At 49.4% G+C, this 18,689-nt stretch overlaps 1 protein-coding gene across 2 annotated transcripts; it reads left to right on the top strand.

Moving 5' to 3' along the window:
- The first annotated feature begins 4,008 nt into the window (after window positions 1–4,008).
- Window positions 4,009–18,030, top strand: RIT1 (Ras like without CAAX 1). Of its 2 annotated transcripts, none has more exons than XM_048511415.1 (5): window positions 4,009–4,217; window positions 7,077–7,133; window positions 9,139–9,212; window positions 11,350–11,541; window positions 14,635–18,030. In XM_048511415.1, the coding sequence occupies exons 1-5, from the start codon at window positions 4,097–4,099 to the stop codon at window positions 14,863–14,865; spliced, it is 675 nt and encodes a 224-aa protein (XP_048367372.1). In that variant the 5' UTR covers window positions 4,009–4,096; the 3' UTR covers window positions 14,866–18,030. The 2 variants fall into 2 exon arrangements, with proteins under 2 accessions (XP_048367372.1, XP_048367380.1); XM_048511423.1 differs by lacking the exon at window positions 4,009–4,217 and adding an exon at window positions 6,052–6,418.
- Window positions 18,031–18,689: the final 659 nt, after the last annotated feature.

The raw sequence follows: 18,689 nt of genomic DNA, 5'->3' as shown, positions 1-18,689 counted from the left end.
TATGTTCTAAGTGGTAATTATATCACCATGCAGTCTGCATATGGGGGTGTTAAATTTCCATCAATGAATTAATGACCTCTAAAACATCCCCTTTTCCTACATTATTGTCTTTCCCAGTGACTCTTGTCTTCTCACAATGTGACCAAGGTACGATAGCCTCCATTCGGTCATTTTATCTTCCAAAGAGTTGTTGGGCTTGCTTTGATCTAGAACCCAGCAGTGGCATAGGAAGTTAAGAGCTCGTGTATCTAATCTGGAGGAACCGGGTTTGATTCCCAGCTCTGCCGCCTGAGCTGTGGAGGCTTATCTGGGGAATTCAGATTAGCCTGTACACTCCCACACACACCAGCTGGGTGACCTTGGGCTAGTCACAGCTTCTTGGAGCTCTCTCAGCCCCACCTACCTCACAGGGTGTTTGTTGTGAGGGGGGAAGGGCAAGGAGATTGTAAGCCCCTTTGAGTCTCCTACAGGAGAAAAAGGGGGGATATAAATCCAAACTCCTACTCCTACCCCTCTTCGTTACATACATTTTACTGACAAAACAAGAACTCCCATACAAAGGCGCCTAATAAGCTGGCATATGATGACACTGTGGTGGTAAAAAAAACTTTGCTGAATTGTTTCCAATAAAGTCTTTAAACCATTTGTATGGCTGCTTCGTGTTCTTTATTCCATTCAAGACTGTTTGGCAGTCTTCTCCAAAACAATTCCAAATAATTGAACAATAGGCTGTGGTTCAGTCATGTTTCGATGACTCTCATCACTGCATCGACTTCTCAAGCAGGGCCAGATGAACTTTTCAGCGATCTCTGAGCAATTATTGCCACATTGAGTGTCAAAAGAAACTGGAAGCTTTTGAAGCAGATTTGCCCTGTTGAATCAGCACCCTGTCTTTTGTATTATTTGGAAATTTTTTTGAAGACTGTCAAACTGCTTTGAATAAAGAACCACAAAGACTTTACTGGAAACGATTCAGCCAAGAAAGATTTTTTACCACCAAAGTATTACCATGTGGCAGCTTATTAGCAGACTTTGTTAAATGGGAGTTCTTAATTTGTCTGTATTATACCATGTAATTTCCCCCCCCCCCCTTAAAAAATATCACTTTTACCCACAGACTTTCTGCTAGGCGAAGAGGCAGAATCTAAGGCCCCTTCCGCACATGCAGAATAATGCATTTTCAATCCACTTTCACAACTGTTTGTCAGTGGATTTTGATATTCCGCACAGTAAAATCCAGCTGCAAAGTGCATTGAAAGTGCATTATTCTGCATGTGCGGAAGGAGCCTAATTTAACTATGCATTTCCTTTTATTTTGCTTTGGAAAGTGGATTCTATGGCATTATACCCCACGGAGGTTGCCCCCTTTCCAAACCCCTCCCTCCACAGACTTTACCCCCCAAATATCCAGATATTTCCCAACCCACAGCTGGAAACACTACAAAAGCTTGATTTAGAGGTGTTTTTGCTAGAGCAGGGGTAGGGAACCTGCGGCTCTCCAGATGTTCAGGAACTACAATTCCCATCAGCCTTTACCCTACCCCTGTGCTAGAGCATTTCAAAGGTGTGGGGGGACCTCTGGTTGCTGGGGTCTGAAAATCTTTGCTGTATAGCCGGCTGCGCAAAAGTCAGCCTGCCTGCCTGATCTGACAATGCCCGACCAGTGTCTGGACCAGTGTCTGGGCCAGGAAAAGTGCAGTGCCACATTTTTCCAAGGACACTGATTTAGAGGGGGTCACCTCTGCCCCTACTTGCATGTGCTTGTTAAGCGCCGCCAAGCCTTTTCCGATTTATGGTGGCCCTTAATCAAGTTAATAACCTCCCAAATGTCCTATTGTTATCAGCCTTGGATATCCTCTGACTTCCAGATGACACATTCCCAGGCTCCTTCTGCACAGGCAGAGTAATGCACTTTCAATCCACTTTCACAGTTGTTTGCTAGTGGATGTTGCTATTCCGCACAGTAAAATCCAGCTGCAAAGTGCACTAAAAGTACATTATTCTGCGTGTGCGGAAGGAGCCTTATATAAAAGGAATATGCTGCCACAGGAGGTGGTGAGGGCCACTAACCCAGTGGTGGCGAACCTATGGCATGGGTGGCAGAGGTGGCACTCAGAGCCCTCTCTGTGGGCACACACAGAGTGCCCCCCCTCACATCTAGGCTGGCCTGGGCTGCTGGGCTTGATTATTAGCATTAAACCTAAGACCTAGTTTTAGAGAAGCAATGCGTTTTAGGTAAACTCTGTCAAGCGCCTTCGTTAAACCCTCACTGATTTTCATGCTAAGAACTAAAGCACGCATCCTTTACCTGGGAGTAAGCTCGGTTGCTGGCAATGGGACTTTGCTTCTGGAGTGAATTCCATCGCGGATCTCAACCTGCTGGAAGAGTTGCACGGTTGTGAGCTGGAGTAATTCCAATGTGATTCACCCATTGGAAGAGTTGCACGGTTGCTTCAAAGCAAAGCCACCGACTAACACCAAGCTTACTCCTGAGTAACGCGCGCCTCGGAGCCAACCGTTTTCTCTAAACTAAAATCTCAGTATTCAGGTTAAATTGCCGTGTTGGCACTTTGCAATAAATAAGTGGGTTTTGGGTTGCAATTTGGGCACTCAGTCTCGAAAAGGTTCGCCATCACTGCACTAACCTAAATAGCTTTAAAATGGGCTTGGACAGATTTATGGAGGAGAAGTCGATCTATGGCTACCAATCTTGATCCTCCTTGATCTGAGATTGCAAATGCCTGAGCAGTCCAGGTGCTCGGGAGTAGCAGCAGCAGAAGGCCATTGCTTTCACATCCTGCATGTGAAATCCCAAAGGCACCTGGTGGGCCACTGCGAGTAGCAGAGAGCTGGACTGGATGGACTCTGGTCTGATCCAGCAGGCTCGTTCTTATGTTCTTAAAATGGCTGCTTTGCAGAATGAGCTAAATGACATTATAAATCCTTGAGGTTCCCCCCATCTCTAGACTCTTCTCCAAATCTCCAGGAATTTCCCATCCTGCAACTGGCACTGCAACCTGCAGGGATTTGATTCTTAAAAGGGGAAGGGAGGTGTCTGTTGCCTTTTTGAAGACTGTGCTTTTGTTTTGACATTTTGGTTCTGTAATACCAGGACCAATTAGACCTGTCCTGCGATTGTACATTCAGAAAGAGGAGAAAAGCTTGCAAGAAGTTACTGGCAATTTTTTTCTGTTAGAAGCCTCATATGGCTTTATCAGCATTTTTAACAATTGCTAAATAGCCACGTCTGTTGCCAGATCTCCCCTCACTGGGTACATTTTTTCAAGAGGAATTGATCTCTGTAGTCTGGGGTTGAGCGGTAATTCCAGGAATCGCCAGGTTCCACCTGGAGGCTGGCAACCCAGTACGATACCCCAAAGGGAAAATTCATTTCACGGTTTTGGGGCTGGGGTTTAAACCATACTTCCCCCTCCCCCCGCTTATGAATTACACACATGCCTCACTTCCGGTTTTCATTTGATCGCCTCCATAGGCGGAGCAAGAACAAAATACCAAAAAACAAAACCCAACCCAAAAAAGTGCGTGGGGGAGGAAGAATTAAGATCTTTCATCACCCTCCAATCCCTTCGTCAGCCATTGTTGCTTGCCATGCTGGTAGCAAAAGAGAATGCCGAATCCCCAGAACACGATGCACACGTACTAGCCCTAAACATCTGAGCTCTCCAAAATGCTGGATCTTATTCATTTTTTTTAAAGTTTCAGGACTTTATGCAAGATCCTGTTCCCCAGGACACTGTTGCCAGTGTCCAAAGATACTCTGCTTTTTGGGAGGCTTTGCCTAATTTCCACAGGCACCGGTTTGCCCCGCACGTTCGAATGGGAGCCGCAAATGGCAGGGCACCCTTCCTGGGACATTCCACCTCCTCCTCTTTGCACTCTTTCAAGCGAGGAGGCGTGCCCTACGCAGCCCCCGCCCCTTTCCCCGCTGTGCTCTTCCGAGGGAGGAGGCGTGTCCTACGGAGTCCCCGCCCCTTTCTTTGCCGAGGCTGGAAGTTGGCCACAGCGCCGCCATTTTGTTGGCGGTGGGCGGGAAGATGCAGGCGGCGGCGCGGCTCCCTTGAGGTGCGGGCCGGCGATGGACATGGCTGGGCCGCGGGGGGCTCCCGGTGGGGCGCGCGCCGTGGCCGCCCCTCCGCCCGGGCAGCCCCGCGAGTACAAGCTGGTGATGCTGGGCGCCGGCGGGGTCGGCAAGAGCGGTAGGTCGGAGGGCTCGGGGCGGAGTACGGGTGGATGTCTGCGGAACTCGCGGCCACGCGATGCGGGAGCGGTCCAGTGGGCGGCGGTGCGTGGGGAGAGCTCGCGTGGGAAAAGCGCTGTCTTAAGATGGGTGTGGTGGGAGGGAGGAGTGGTTCGTGGGAACGGCTGCTGCAAGGGGGTTGCCTGGGTGGGAAGGCGGTGATGGGAATTGATGGGGTTTACCTTTGGAACTCCCTGCCTCAAAACCGTGCCTGCTTTTGGGGGAGGGGGTTGTGTACCTGTGGAACTCACGACCTCAAGACGAGACATGGTTGAGTGGAGGAGTAGTTTGTGGGTAGGGTGACGGGATTCCTACAGGGGCTGGCTGCTTGAAAACAAGGGGTAGCTTGGATGAGAGGACTTTACCAGTGGAACTCACTGCCTCAGCATGGTTCCTGCTGGGAGGGAGAAGCCGTTTGTGGAAAGGGTGAGGGGTTTCCTGCAAGGGGCCGGCTGCCTGAAAGGAAGAAGCTGCTTGTATGGCAGGGGGATGGGGGAGATGGGAGAACTGGTGTGGTTTACCTGTGGAACCCATTGCCTCAAGACCAGGTATGGTTTGATGGTGGAGCAGTTCCTGGGAAGGGAGATTCACTTGGTTCAAGGAACTCTCTGAAAGCAGTGATTGAGGGCAGTGCAGTGGGACGAATTGAGGAGTGCACCTGTGGAACTGACTGCCTCAAGATTGTACCTAGTACCCTGTAAAAGCAGTTATCTGGAATGGCTGTCCACGGAAACCCTGTGGGGTCACCATTACTCCATGCCTTCTTGAGGGCATTTTCCTCCACCGTGTGGACGCTTTTCATGCAGGAAGGTAAACTACACCCCATCTCCCCTCTGTTGAGTGGGGGGTGTTCCCTCCAGGCAACTGTTGGCAACTGCATCCCCGTATAAATATCCGTGTTTCCCCGAAAATAAGACAGGGGCTTATGTTAATTTTTGCTCCAAAAGATGCTTTAGGGCAGTGGTTCTCAACCTTCCTAATGCTGCCACCCTTTGATACAGTTCCACATGTTGTGGTGACCCCCAACCCTAACATTTATCCATTTTTACAGATGGAGAACACTGATGCAGAGAGTCTTAGGCGACCCCTGCAAAAGGGTCTCTCGATCCCCAAAGGGGTCCCGACCCCCAGGTTGAGAACCACTGCTTTAGGGCTTATTTTCACTGGATGTCTTATTTTTTTGCCCCCCCCCCCCCCCAACGTGACCAGATCAGCTGCGCCGGGGAACCTGTAACTGGGGCTTATTTTTGGAGTAGGGCTTATATTTCAGGCATCCTCCCCAAATCCTGAAAAATCACACTAGGGCTTATTTTCCCTCTTGGATGGAAGGGTTGCCTGTGAAACTCAAGGTATTGGCTGTTCTGACGAAAGGACAATTTGTGAGATTGGCTCACTACCGGAAAGCCCTCCATCGTGCGTAAAGATGGCATAAATCCCCTTCCTTATGTGCCTGCAGCCGCTTCACACCCAGTTTAGATACTCTTCTTGCTGCTTTTCTGGATGCCACCACCCTCCTGGGGCTGAGAGTGCTCTCCCTGGGTCAGTCAGGATAGTTTCCCTGGACTCAGTCCCAGTCGGAGCATTTTTATTGGAGTGCGTTTCTGGGATGGGAGGAAGGGGGCGGCTCTGGGCGGTGCCTAGGAATGAAGGAAGTGATTGATGTGCCGAGAGAAAGGGAGTGTCTCTCTGTCCTGTTGGTAAGCAGATGAGGTCACTGCATGGGTCAGCGAGGGTGCTGGAAATCCCCTTGGAGCTAAGGGAGGCCTTGTTTTTTATTGTGCCTGAACATTGCAGAGGGGGGCAGTCACTTTTGGGAGCATCACCCATCCAACTGGAGAGTCGGTTGATCTCCACGCAGCTGGAGGGCAGAAATGGCCCTCTGGCTGCACAGTTTTGCACTGAGTTCCATGCACATGCCCAGAAACTTGCCTGCAGCTCAATAGAGCAAGAGTTGTGCAACAGTGGAATCAGCTGCCTGGGGTGGTGGTGAGCTCCCTCTCGTTTCAGGGGTCACAGAATCATAGAGTTGGAAGAGACCCCAAGGGCCATCAAATCCAACCCCCTGCAGTGCAGGAACACACCATCGAATCTCTCCTGACAGACGACCATCCAACCTCTCCTTAAAAACCTCCAAAGAAGGAGATTCCACCACACTCCGAGGTAGTGCATTCCACTGTCCAACAGCCCTGACGGTCAGGAAGTTTTTCCTGATGTTCAGGTGGAATCTCTTTTCCTTCACCTTGAGCCCACTACTCCTGGTCCTAGTCTCTGGAGCAGCAGAAAACAAGCTTGCTCCCTTGTTAGTAACCCCTTCTCTGAGGGATGCTCTGGGCTGATCCTGCATTGCGCAGGGGGTTGAACTAGATGACTCTGATTCTGCAGCGCCTGTCTGTTCCTCCTTGAAATCTGGATATCGCTGTCTTACCAGAAGTGCTGCTGGGGGAGGCGGGGCATCTCTCAAAGTCAAGCTGCGCTGGCTCTTCCTTCTTCAATGGAGGCTTCTCTGAGGAATTCAGATTAGCCTGGGCACTCCCACACACGCCAGCTGGGTGACCTTGGGCTAGTCACAGCTTCTCGGAGCTCTCTCAGCCCCGCCCACCTCACAGGGTGTTTGTTGTGAGGGGGGAAGGGCAAGGAGATTGTCAGCCCCTTTGAGTCTCCTGCAGGAGAGAAAGGGGAGGGATATAAATCCAAACTCTTGTTCTTCTTCTCCTTCAGGGCAGCAAACGTCTGGCAGTATTTCTCCCCTGCAGTCTGGGATTGCCCACCGTTCTCCCCGTTTCGGTCCCTAACTTCCTTTCCAATCTCTCCCTTTCAGCTATGACCATGCAGTTCATCAGTCACCGCTTCCCTGAAGATCACGACCCCACCATCGGTGAGTTGGCCTGCCGAGCCCCCTTGTTGAATGGTCTGTTGGCCAAAGCTTGCAAATGTTGGCCGGTCATGAGTGCTGTCGGCTCGGATGATTGGCTACACGGCTGACCTGTGTAATTCTAGCACTGCAGCACCTCCTTGCATGATGGGTGGAAAGGTGGAACCTTGGGAACCCTCTGGAGGGAAAATATATTGTGTTGAGTGAATTTCTTTATTTGAACAGTTGAGCTTGTCGCTTCAGCTTGGTGTAGTGCAGTGGTGGCGAACCTATGGCACGGGTGCCAGGGGTGGTGCTCAGAGCCCTCTCTGTGGGCACGCACAAACAGAGTCCCCCCCACACACATCCAGGCTGGCCTGGGCTCAATTATTAGCATTAAACCTAAGACCTAGTTTGGGGGAAGCAGTGTAGGTAATCCTGTTAAGCGCTGTTAAACCCCACTGATTTTCATGCGAACTAAAGCGCGATCCTTTACCTGGAAGTAAGCTCAGTTGCTGGCAATGGGGCTTGCTTCTGAGTAAACTCTCCTAGGGTCATGATTCACCCGTTGGAAGAGTTGTACGGTTGCTTCAAAGCAAAGCCACTGACTACCACCAAGCTTACTCCTGAGTAACGCACGCCTTGGAGCCAACCGGTTTTCTAAACTGAAACCTTGGTATTCAGGTTAAATTGCCGTGTTGGCACTTTGCGATAAATAAGTGGGTTTTGGGTTGCAATTTGGGCACTCGGTCTCGAAAAGGTTCGCCATCACTGGTGTAGTGGTTAAGAGCAGGGGCACTCTAATCTGGGGAACCAGGGTTGATTCCACGCTCTGCCACTTGAACTGTGGCGGCTTATCTGGTGAACTAGATTAGCCTGTGCACTCCAACGCACACCAGCTGGGTGACCTTGGGCTAGTCACAGTTCTTTGGAGCTCTCTCAGCCCCACCCCACAGGGTGTTTGTTGTGGGGGGAGGGGGGAGAAAAATGAGATTGTAAGCTCCTTTGAGTCTCCTTACCAGAGAGAAAAGGGGGATTTAAATCCAAACCCTTCTTCTTCCGTTTGAGGAGCCCTGCTGGATGAGAACAAGTGGGCCATCTAGTCCAGCGCCTTGTCTCACCCAGTAGCCAACCAGTTTCTTTTGAGGGCTGACAGAATACAAAGGCCGGGGCTTTCTCACGATATTGTCTCCTGACCCTGGGATTCAGAGGTTTACGACCTCTGGACGTGGAGGGTCCCTTCAACTGCCATGGCTAGTAACGACTGATTGACCTCTCCTCTATGAATCTGCCTAATTTCCTTTTAAAGCTGTCCTTGCTGGTGGCCGTCCCCACATCCTCCGGCAGCGAATTCTCCATTTTAATCACTCGCCACGAAACAAGTGTTTCCTTTTGTTTGTCCTGAATCTACTGCCCGTCGTCAGCTTCACTGGATGCCCACAAGTTTTAGGATTTTGGGAGAGGGAGACAAATGTTTGCTCTCCGCTCTTTCTGTCCCGTGCATAATTTTTATAAGCCTCCCCCTTGTCTTTTCAGACCTGCAGAGTCCCAGATTCTTTACCCTTTTCTTCTAGGGAAGATATTTCACTCCCTTGTTTGGTGACAAGTTGTTTTTTTTGATGCTGGTTCTTTCCTCATTCCCTTGCAGGGAATTCCCTGTCCAAGTCTTTCTCTCTCTTTGTTAAACAATAGTTTTCCCCCCCTTTTTTTCTTCAATACACTTCAATTTTTTGCCCCCCTTCCCTTGGCCCATGAAGACTGTGTCTGCTGCGCATCTTGGTGGTGTTGCTGAGCAGAGGGAAACGTGGATTCTCTTGTGCTCCATTAATGGTCTCCACTGGCTGCTTTTCTGCTTTGCTCAGCCGGTTGGCGAAAACCCGCTTCAGTGCCTCTGCGTCCGCTGGCAGGAGCCCAACCCTGTTTCTAGAAAGGGAAATAACCCTTCAGGAAAACCCTGGCAAAATAATTCAGCCGGCCCGTTGCCCTTTTTCACTTGAGATGCTGAGCGTCTGTGTGTCTCTTTCGGCAGAGGATGCTTACAAAATCCGAATAAGAATTGACGACGAACCTGCCAATCTGGACATTTTGGATACAGCGGGCCAGGTATGTAGTCATGTCGTAATTATGCAGCAGTAGCGCAGCAGTTCTGTAGCACTGCGGTGCGATTAAAGCACTTTACATACAATGTCCGGTCACCCTTACAACCACCCTGTAAGGTAGGTTGGAATTAACCTGTGTTATTACTCCCATAATGTGGAAACTTGTTCATGACAGCTTGGGAGTTTAAGGACCAGAGGGGTGCAGTGACTGGTGCGTTGATCTAGGAGTGGGAAGACTTGAGTTTAAATCCCTCCTTGGTCCACCAAATTCCTTGTCCTCACTTTGTCTCCCAGGGTGATTGTTACAGTACAGTGGAGGACTGAACAGCATGCACACAAAATGGCCTTATACTAAATCAGACCCTTGGTCCATGGCTAGGGGTCTGCAACCTGTGGCTTTCCAGATGTTCCTGGACTGCAATTCCCATCAGCCCCTGCCAGCATGGTCTGATGGGAATTGTAGTCCATGAACATCTGGAGAGCCGCAGGTTGCAGACCCCACTCTACCCAGACTGGCAGCGGCTCTCCCAAGATCAAGAAGAAGGAGAGTTTGGATTTATAACCCCCCTTTCTCTCCCGTAAGGAGACTCAAGGTGGCTTACAAGCTCCTTTCCCTTCCTCTCCCCACAACAGACACCTTGCAAGGCAGGTGGGGCTGAGAGAGTTCTGGGAGAACTGTGACTAGCCCAAGGTCACCCAGCAGGAATGTAGGAGTGTGGAAACACATCTGGTTTACCAGATAAGCCTCTGCCACTCAGGTGAAGGAGTTCTCTAGATTAGAGTCCACCACTGTTAACCACTAGAAATCACCACTGGATCCTTTTCTAGGGTGGAAACAATCGACGCCATGCTCTCCAGATAGCCTGTCAGAATCCATGGTCTTATCAGGCCCCTGCCAGCATGGCCATGCTGACAGGGGCTGATGGGAATTGTAGTTCATGAATATCTGGAGAGCCGCAGGTTGCAGACCCCTGTTCTAGAAAATCAGACACTTGGTCCATCAAAATCCGTATTTCATACTCAGACTGGCTCTTCAGAGTCTCAGGTGGAGATCTTTTCCATCACCTGTTGTCTAGTCATTTTAGCTGGACATGCTGAGGATTGAACCTGGGACCTTCTGCATGCTAGGCAGATGCTCTACCACTGAGCCACAGTCCCTTCCTATACACACTTGGAAGAAGGGTGGGATTCATGAAACACGAAGGTCACTGGGACTTCCTGGCGCAGTCATGATGGATTGCTGCGTCAGCACTCTGAACACAGGAAGTGGCCTTCTGCTGAGTCAGAACATTGTTCTCCCAAGGTCAGCCCGTCTGCTCTGACTGGCAGCAGCTCTGCGGAGTTTCGGGGAGGGGATTTCAGCGACTGGCTCTTTCAACTGGACATGCTGATGGCTTGAGCCTAGAGTTGTTTGCGTGCCAAGCTAAGCTCCTTTCCCCGTTTTGCAGTTCCGTAATGGCTAGCAAAGTGCCACTGTTCCCCCACTCCTCCCAATTGTGATTTGACCCTGAAATACTTACCTGCTTCCTTGGAATCATAGACTCCTAGAGTTGGAGGAGACCCCAAGGGCCATCAAGTCCTGCCATGCAGGAACACACCATCACAGCACCCTTGACAGATGGCCATCCAGCCTCTCTTTAAAAACCTCCAAAGGAGGAGACTCCACCACACTCCAAGGCAGCGCATTTCACTGTTGAGCCCTGACTGTCAGGCAGCTCTTCCTAATGTTCAGGTGGAATCTCTTTTCCTTCACCTTGAACCCATGACTCCTGGTCCTCATCTCTGAGGCAGCAAAAAACAAGCTTGCTCCCTCACCAACATGACATCCCTTCAAATATCTAGACATGCCATGCTTATGACGGCAGGTTCTAAGCTAGCTCTTGCTGCTGTAATTAAAACTATATTTAAAAAACTCAGTGGAGGGTAGTGGTTAGAGCGTCAGACGATGATCTCGGAGGCCCAGGTTTGCATCCTCACTGTGCCATGGATGCTTGGCAGGTGACCTGGGGCCAGTTGCACACTCTCAGCCTCACCCACCTCACAGGGTTGTTGTGAGGGTAAAACAGAGGTGAAAACGATGTCAGCTAATTTGAGTCTCGGTTGGGGGAAAAGGTAGACTTTATTTATCCCCTCTATTGCAGGCAGAATTCACTGCCATGAGAGACCAGTACATGAGGGCAGGTGAAGGATTTATTATCTGTTACTCTATCACGGACCGCCGAAGTTTCCATGAAGTGCGTGAGTTCAAGCAGCTGATCTACCGCGTCCGGCGTACGGATGAGACCCCCGTCGTCCTTGTGGGAAACAAATCTGATCTGGCACAGCTGAGACAGGTGAGGAGCATTGAACGAGATTTGTCTTTGCTGGGTTTTGGTTTCAGCAGTTTGCATGGGAGGGAAGCCGTGGTGTCCAACTCTGACCCTCCAAATGTTCATGGACTACAATTCCCATCGGTCCCTGGAGGGCCAGGGTTGGACACCCCTGGAGGGAAGCAAAGTGAAGGGTAGAAATGGCTGGAGTCCTCGATTGCTGTTCGTTGAAGGGGTGCACTTGAGAAGTAGCTTCAGTCAGACTATGCTTGTCTTGGGAGGGTTTACTGCAGACTGGATGGCGCTCCTGCATAAGAGGAAGGGGAAACTAAACACATGTCTTCTACAGAAGACTCCAATAGTTCATGGAGTCATAACTATTATCGAGGCAGAGATAGTATCAGCAGGGTTGGGCGGGTTGCCGGAGCCTCAGGTCAGGAAGATAAGCTGGAGATGCGTGCTTGGAGAATGCCCTGGGTGTCGAAATTCTCTCTGAGGAAGAGATCGATTAAAAAGCAATGCTGTGTGGCAGGCTTGGAGCACAAACCCCAGGGGACGTGCGAAAGAGGACATTCCACAGTGTGGCAAGGATATTGTGTCCTATTTGGTCCTTATGCTAGTGTCAAAGTGTCATAAATCCTCTTAACTTGTGGGAAATTGTGGGTTTAGAGGAAGTACAGTTGCTAAATATCATAGAATCATAGAGTTGGAAGAGACCACAAGGGCCATCAAGTCCAACCCCCTGCCATGCAGGAAGACACAATCAAAGCACTCCCAACATATGTTCCTAGACATATGTTCATCCAGCCCCTGCTTAAAAACCTCCAAAGAAGGAGACTGGCCCACTCTCCGAGGCAGTGCATTCCACTGTTGAACAGCCCTGACGGTCAGGAAGTTCTTCCCAATGTTTAGGTGGAATCCCTTTTCCTGCACCTTGAATCCATTCCTCCATGTCCTAGTCTCCAAGGCAGCAGAAAACAAGCTTGCTCCCTCTTCAAAAATGGCATCCCTTCAAATATTTAAACATAGCTATCATGTCCCCAGTGGTGGGATCCAAAAATTTTAGTAACAGGTTCCCTCGCCACCACCACCCCCCCCCCCCCACAGCAAAGGGGGCAGAGGTGTACCTAGGCAAACCTGAGCCCTGGGCAAAACCTGAGTTGGATGCCCCCCCCATGGGCAGCCACCCTACCACGACCCAAAAAATTTTTTTTGCACCAGGTCATTTCTTAATCATCATCACATTATAGAAAATGCCCCAACTCACAAATCTGGACACAGCAATGGTGAAACACACAGGTTCTTTGATAGAGACTGGTGAGATAAAAGGTACGAAAGGCTGAAAATCAATGAATTGCAGTACCTGAAAGGGATTAACTCAGTTCAGGGAGTTACATTATTAGTCGCAATTGCTATATGGAACCTTGATGTTCAAAGGCAGTATGCCTCTCGGGGAGGCGAGGGCGTGGAGATGGAAAAGCGGACCCAGTTAGTAACCCACTCTCGGGAACTGGTGAGAACCTGCTGGATCCCACCTCTGCATGTCCCCCCTTAACCTTCCCTTCGCCAGACTAAACTCACCTGGAAGAACATCCCATGCTCATATCAAACGGCAGGGGAGAGAGGCAGTGCCGAATGTGTAGTTTTCAAACCTTTGTCACCTGTGGCGTATTTAAACTGCTAGTGTCGAGAGGTCCCACCTGCAGCTGGTGACGATGGAAAGGGCTGTCAAGACACAACCGATTTTTGGAGATTGTGTGGGTTTTCAAGGCAAGAGACAACCGGAAGTTGGTTTCCCATTGCCTGCCTCTGTGCTGCAGCCCTGGACCTCCTGGGGAGTCTTCTGTCCCAATAATAACTAGGGCTGACTTTGCTTAGCTTCCAAGATTGGGCCGTCCTGGGTCATCCAGATCAGAGTAGCCTTCGGTCAGCTGTGGCAAAAGCTTTATTTTTATGCACAGGCAGAAACATGGTCTCCAACACAGAGCAAGAACGGCAGGTAGGGATGTTGCCCAGAAAGATCTAACGCAAGATTGGTTTTTGAGGATGTCATATGATAGAAAGAGTACATTCAGGGCAGATATAGTAAAATTTCCGTTGATCTTCATTTCTGGCCACAGGCCTCTAATGTAGAAGAAGAAGAGGAGTTTGGATTTATATCCCCCCCTTTCTCTCCCGTAAGGAGACTCAAAGGGGCTTACAATCTCCTTGCCCTTCCCCCCTCACAACAAACACCCTGTGAGGTAGGTGGGGCTGAGAGAGCTCAGAAGAGCTGTGACTAGCTCAAGGTCACCCAGCTGGCATGTGTGGGAGTGTACAGGCTAATCTGAATTCCCCAGATAAGCCTCCACAGCTCAGGCGGCAGAGCTGGGAATCAAACCCGGTTCCTCCAGATTAGATACACGAGCTCTTAACCTCCTACGCCACTGCTGCTCCTTGCCCATTGGGGTGCTGTGCGGTTTCCGGGCTGTATGGCCGTGTTCTAGCAGCATTCTCTCCTGACGTTTCGCCTGCATCTGTGGCTGGCATCTTCTCTGAAGATCCTCTGAAGATCCTCTGAAGAAGCCAGCCACAGATGCAGGCAAAACGTCAGGAGAGAATGCCGCTAGAACACGGCCATACAGCCCGGAAACCACACAGCACCCCAGTGATTCCGGCCGTGAAAGCCTTCGACAATACCTTGCCCATTCTTTTTTCTGATGTTTATTATATGACAGTATTTGATCTACACTGAGTTATTCGACAGTCTTTGGGGTCAGATGAGTACTGAATCTTTTTTCTTTTGGCAGACAAACCCAGCAAGACCATTTGGGGTTGCCTCTTCTATGTAGTTGTCAATTGAATTAAGGAAAACATTCGTGCATGTCAACCCTCAGAAATAGACCTGCCAGTTCTATTCTGCCTGTGGAATCAATTATTGTGTTTTATCTTATTGTTTTATTGTGTCTCTTGTATTGAAATGGTTTTATGTTACGTTATTAAGGCCTGTGGCTATAACAATAAATGTTTGCATTTACTCTGGAAAGAGGATTTTCAAGGCTGCATGATGGGATATTGGGGGAGGGGGCTTGTCTCCTTGTAGTGACCTGCATTTGCTTCTTTTTTTTTTTTTGCAAGGTCTCCAACGAGGAAGGCCAGGCCTTGGCCCGTGAATTCAGCTGCCCCTTTTTCGAAACGTCCGCCGCCTTCCGCTATTACATCGACGACGTGTTTCACGCGCTTGTCCGGGAAATCAGAAGGAAGGAGAAAGAAGCCGCAATGGCCTTGGGGAAGAAATGCAAGCCACGAACCCCCGTGTGGAAAAGGCTGAAGTCTCCCTTTCGGAAGAAGAAGAACTCTGTGACGTGACCGTAAGGCTGCCTCCAACAACAGCGAAACGGAACTGTGGCCCATCGGTGGATCAGAACAGCGCTGGAGCCTTAGCTGTGTTGCCTCAAACTGTGTCAATTGAAATAGTTTCGTTTTTTAGAAGTATTTGTGGAAGCTGCTCCTGTGACCTGGGGACCAAGGGGTTGTCAGGACATAACATGCGTTTCGGACTTTGTGGATTGCCTTTTCCTGGGGAAGACTTGGCAAAAGAAGTTGATCCAAAGTGGTTGTAAACCGGTTTTGCAAAAGCAGGCAGCCATCTTGCTTTGCCTTAAGAGTCGCCAGGCAGACGGAGGCGATACTTATTCCTGAAAGGCCGTTGTCTGGCAACCTGAGGATTCCTTTTGGCTCGGTTTCAGGGATTCAGCAGCATTTGCAATGGTAGAATTGCGCCTTAGGTGTGTTGGGTGGCTAACGTAATGGGAGTTTGCTTTTCCTTTTTTTTTTTTTTTTGCCAAATGAGATGACAAAACGCAACAAGGGAATCTTGACGAAGGTTTTGTCCACCACGGGGCTAGCAGATTTTAAATGAAGGGAGGGAGGGGGAATGGTGAGAGAAGGAGGCTGTTGAAACGTCTCCCTTACTCTCCCCGTGTGTATTTTTCCACTAAGAAATTACTGGACTCGCCTTCGACACCCTTGTAGGCAGGACGGGGCGGGATGAAGGATTTTTGTAAGCTGTAGTAAAGTGGGAACCCGACGGAAACAGCCATGCAGTCTCGGGTGACCGCGATGCAGGTTTCTTTGTGTGTGTGTTTTCTGCAGTTGCTGTAAGAGTTATGCACCCAGATGAGTTGAGTTTTCCCAGTTCTGACGCTGTACTCCCCCACCCCACACACACACACACTTTTTTTGAGGCTGTTTTGAAGACATCAGACTGTGAAGCATTCGCCCTGAATAGTTTGCCTCACCTGTCTGTCGTCAGGCACCCCCAGTTCCGTACTTCATAAGAAACTGCAGATGGAAGCTTAGATGGGATTTGCCCGTCTCCTTTTTGTGATGTTTTTGTACGTGAAGGTCTGTGGCCAGTGAGACACGGGTTGAAGGATGATAGAAAGGCATGGTGGAAGTTGTCAGAAGTGTGGGTGGGCGAGCAGTTTTGAGGCAAAGGTGACATGCCAACACAGGGGTTGCCTGCAGATCCCATTTTGGGCCGCTCCCAAGGAGAGTGTCTCGGGTCAAAGGTCCCAGGCAACGTTTCCTCCTACGGCCTCTGGAACGCAGCCACCAGCTCGTGATCCGCTTGAGTAGCATGGCGAGAAGGCGGCGAATACGGGGTGGTGGCGTCGCAGCTGATAAGTCACAGGAGACTTTCTTCTGAGAGACTTGAAGAAGAAAAGGTTCGTGCGGTGTAGTAGTCGGGCTAGGGTCCTGAGGGGCGAGTTTGAACCCCCGTTCTGCTGAGTGACGCTAGGCCAGTTTTGCGCCCTCAGCCTAAGATATTTCACAGAGTTGCTTTGAGGATAAAGTGGAGAACGATGTGAGCTACTTTGGGTCCCCACTGGGGGGGAAAGCAAATGAAGTGAATACTACAGTTCAGGATAAAGAGATGCTCAACTTAATTTTTTTCAGGCCTCAACAAACGCGGGGAGAACCAGACTGTCCCGTGAGGCTTTCTCGTGCTTCCCTGTCAGTAGCATAAGGCAGGTTAAAATTACCTGGAAGACTCCTAGGTGGGGACTGGCATGGCCCCAGTGGTCAGAGCATCCAGTTAGGACCTGGTTTTGAATCCCCTGCTTTGCTGTGGAAGCCTTCAGGGCGACTCTAGGCCTGTACTGATCTTTCAACCTAATCTACCCTCACTGGGTCACTGTTAGCATTCAGTGGAAGTGAGGTGAATAACCTGAAAGGCCGCTTCGGGTCCTCAAGTCGGGGAAAAGCAGGATATAAATAATAACTCAAAACAGAGATGCCGCAGGGGTTTTTTTCCTGGGTGATTTCAGATGAATTTCGCCGGAGTCAGTTCCTTTGAAAACTGTGCCTTTTCCACAAGCGCTGCCTTATTTGCACAAACCTCTGCCACACTGTATACATCTCATTTTGGCTGGCACTAGGTCTAAATCAATTGTCAAATCTCATTTGGCTGGCACTAGGTCTAAATCAGTTTTGTACACAATACCTTAATAGGGTAATTTTGCAAAGAAAAGGGTTTTTTAAATTTGAGAACCTCCTCCTTTGGACCCTCTTCTTTCAAGTCGCTTTGCGTTCTCCCTTTCAAAAAGCAATATAGTTGGGAAATCTGTCACGTTATATTAGAATATAGGCATTTCTTGGGGTCTCTTAACGTTTTTCATTCCCCTTCGGTTGCCAGCTTGTACTCGCAGGTTTGTTTAATGTATATATATATATATATATATATCTTAGCCACATTAAATTTAGCCAGGCAACCAAGAGGGTAGGGAGGTAAAAATCACATTCCACTTAGCGTGGAAATTTTTAAATGCATTTTATTGACCACAGAAATATATGATGTATTTATATAGTAAATTAACTTAATGATCTGTGCTGGATCGTTTTCACAGCTACTAACTTTTAGGAACACGTTTCTAACTTAATAGATGATTTTGTTTAGTCATCAGTCGGATGCTGTTGCATTGTGCTGGGTATATCATGCAGCCGTGGCGGAGAACCTATGGCACTCCAGATGTTCTTGAACTACAATTCCCATCAGCCCCTGCCAGCATGGCAGAATAAGCTGATTAGCCATGCTGGCAGGGGCTGATGGGAATTGTGGTCCATGAACATCTGGAGTGCCGTAGGTTCGCCACCACTGTCATATAGGATTGTTACAATGTGATAAACCGTTATAGGCGACGTGGGGAGCAGAAGGAAAAAAAGAAACCAATCCCAATCCCATTGCTTCCTTTGAAGGCATTAAAACTCGACTTTTCTACTTCTGCAGAGCTCGTTGCTTTACCACCCAAAGTGGGATTTTTGAAAAGCCTTTTGGCAGAAGGACGGCATTTCTGTGCCTTAAGCAGGTAGAGAATCCAGCATTCCGTGGTGCTAAATGTGAGCCTCTCTCTCTCTTTCACCTGCAGAATAAGCACTTTCTTTGCACACAATTCACGGTTGTTTCACGTATGCATTTGTATGCAAAAGCCGAGATCTGTATTTGCCAATAATAAAGACTTTGTAATAAGAGCTCCTGCTTCATGCATGTGTATTTGATTGTGCGGATTGCCATGAGGCTCGGTGCTTGGAGGAAGAAGAGGAGGAGTTTGGATTTATATACCCCCTTTCTCTCCTGTAAGGAGACTCAAAGGGGCTGATAATCTCCTTTCCCTCCCCCCCACAACAAACACCCTGTGAGGTGGGTGGGGCTGAGAGAGCTCTAAAGAACTATGACTAGCCCAAGGTCACCCAGCTGGCATGCGTTGGAGTGCACAAGCTAATCTGGTTCACCAGATAAGCCTCCACTGCTTGAGTGGCAGAGTGGGGAATCAAACCCGGTTCTCCAGATTAGAGTGCAGCTGCTCTTAACCACTACCTCACGCTAGCCATATGTAAGTGGTTCTCAACCTGGGGGTCGGGACCGCTTTTGGGGGTCGAACGCCCCTTTCACGGGGGTTGCCTAAGACTCTCTGCATCAGTGTTCTCCATCTGTAAAATGGATAAATGTTAAGGTTGGGGGTCACCACAACATGAGGAACTGTATCAAAGGGTCGCGGCATCAGGAAGGTTGAGAACCACTGCTCTTTTTAAACTGGAAACTTACCTTGGCATAAGAGAAGTAACTAGTACAAGAGGCTCTTGATTCAGGGCAGCATTCCTCTTGGTTGGGAAAACGCTACCTTTACGGT

This window comes from Sphaerodactylus townsendi, linkage group LG01, assembly GCF_021028975.2.
Source record: "Sphaerodactylus townsendi isolate TG3544 linkage group LG01, MPM_Stown_v2.3, whole genome shotgun sequence".
Classification (NCBI taxonomy): domain Eukaryota; kingdom Metazoa; phylum Chordata; class Lepidosauria; order Squamata; family Sphaerodactylidae; genus Sphaerodactylus; species Sphaerodactylus townsendi.
Note: the sequence above shows the minus strand (reverse complement) of the source record. Positions and strands in the feature narration are given on the sequence as shown.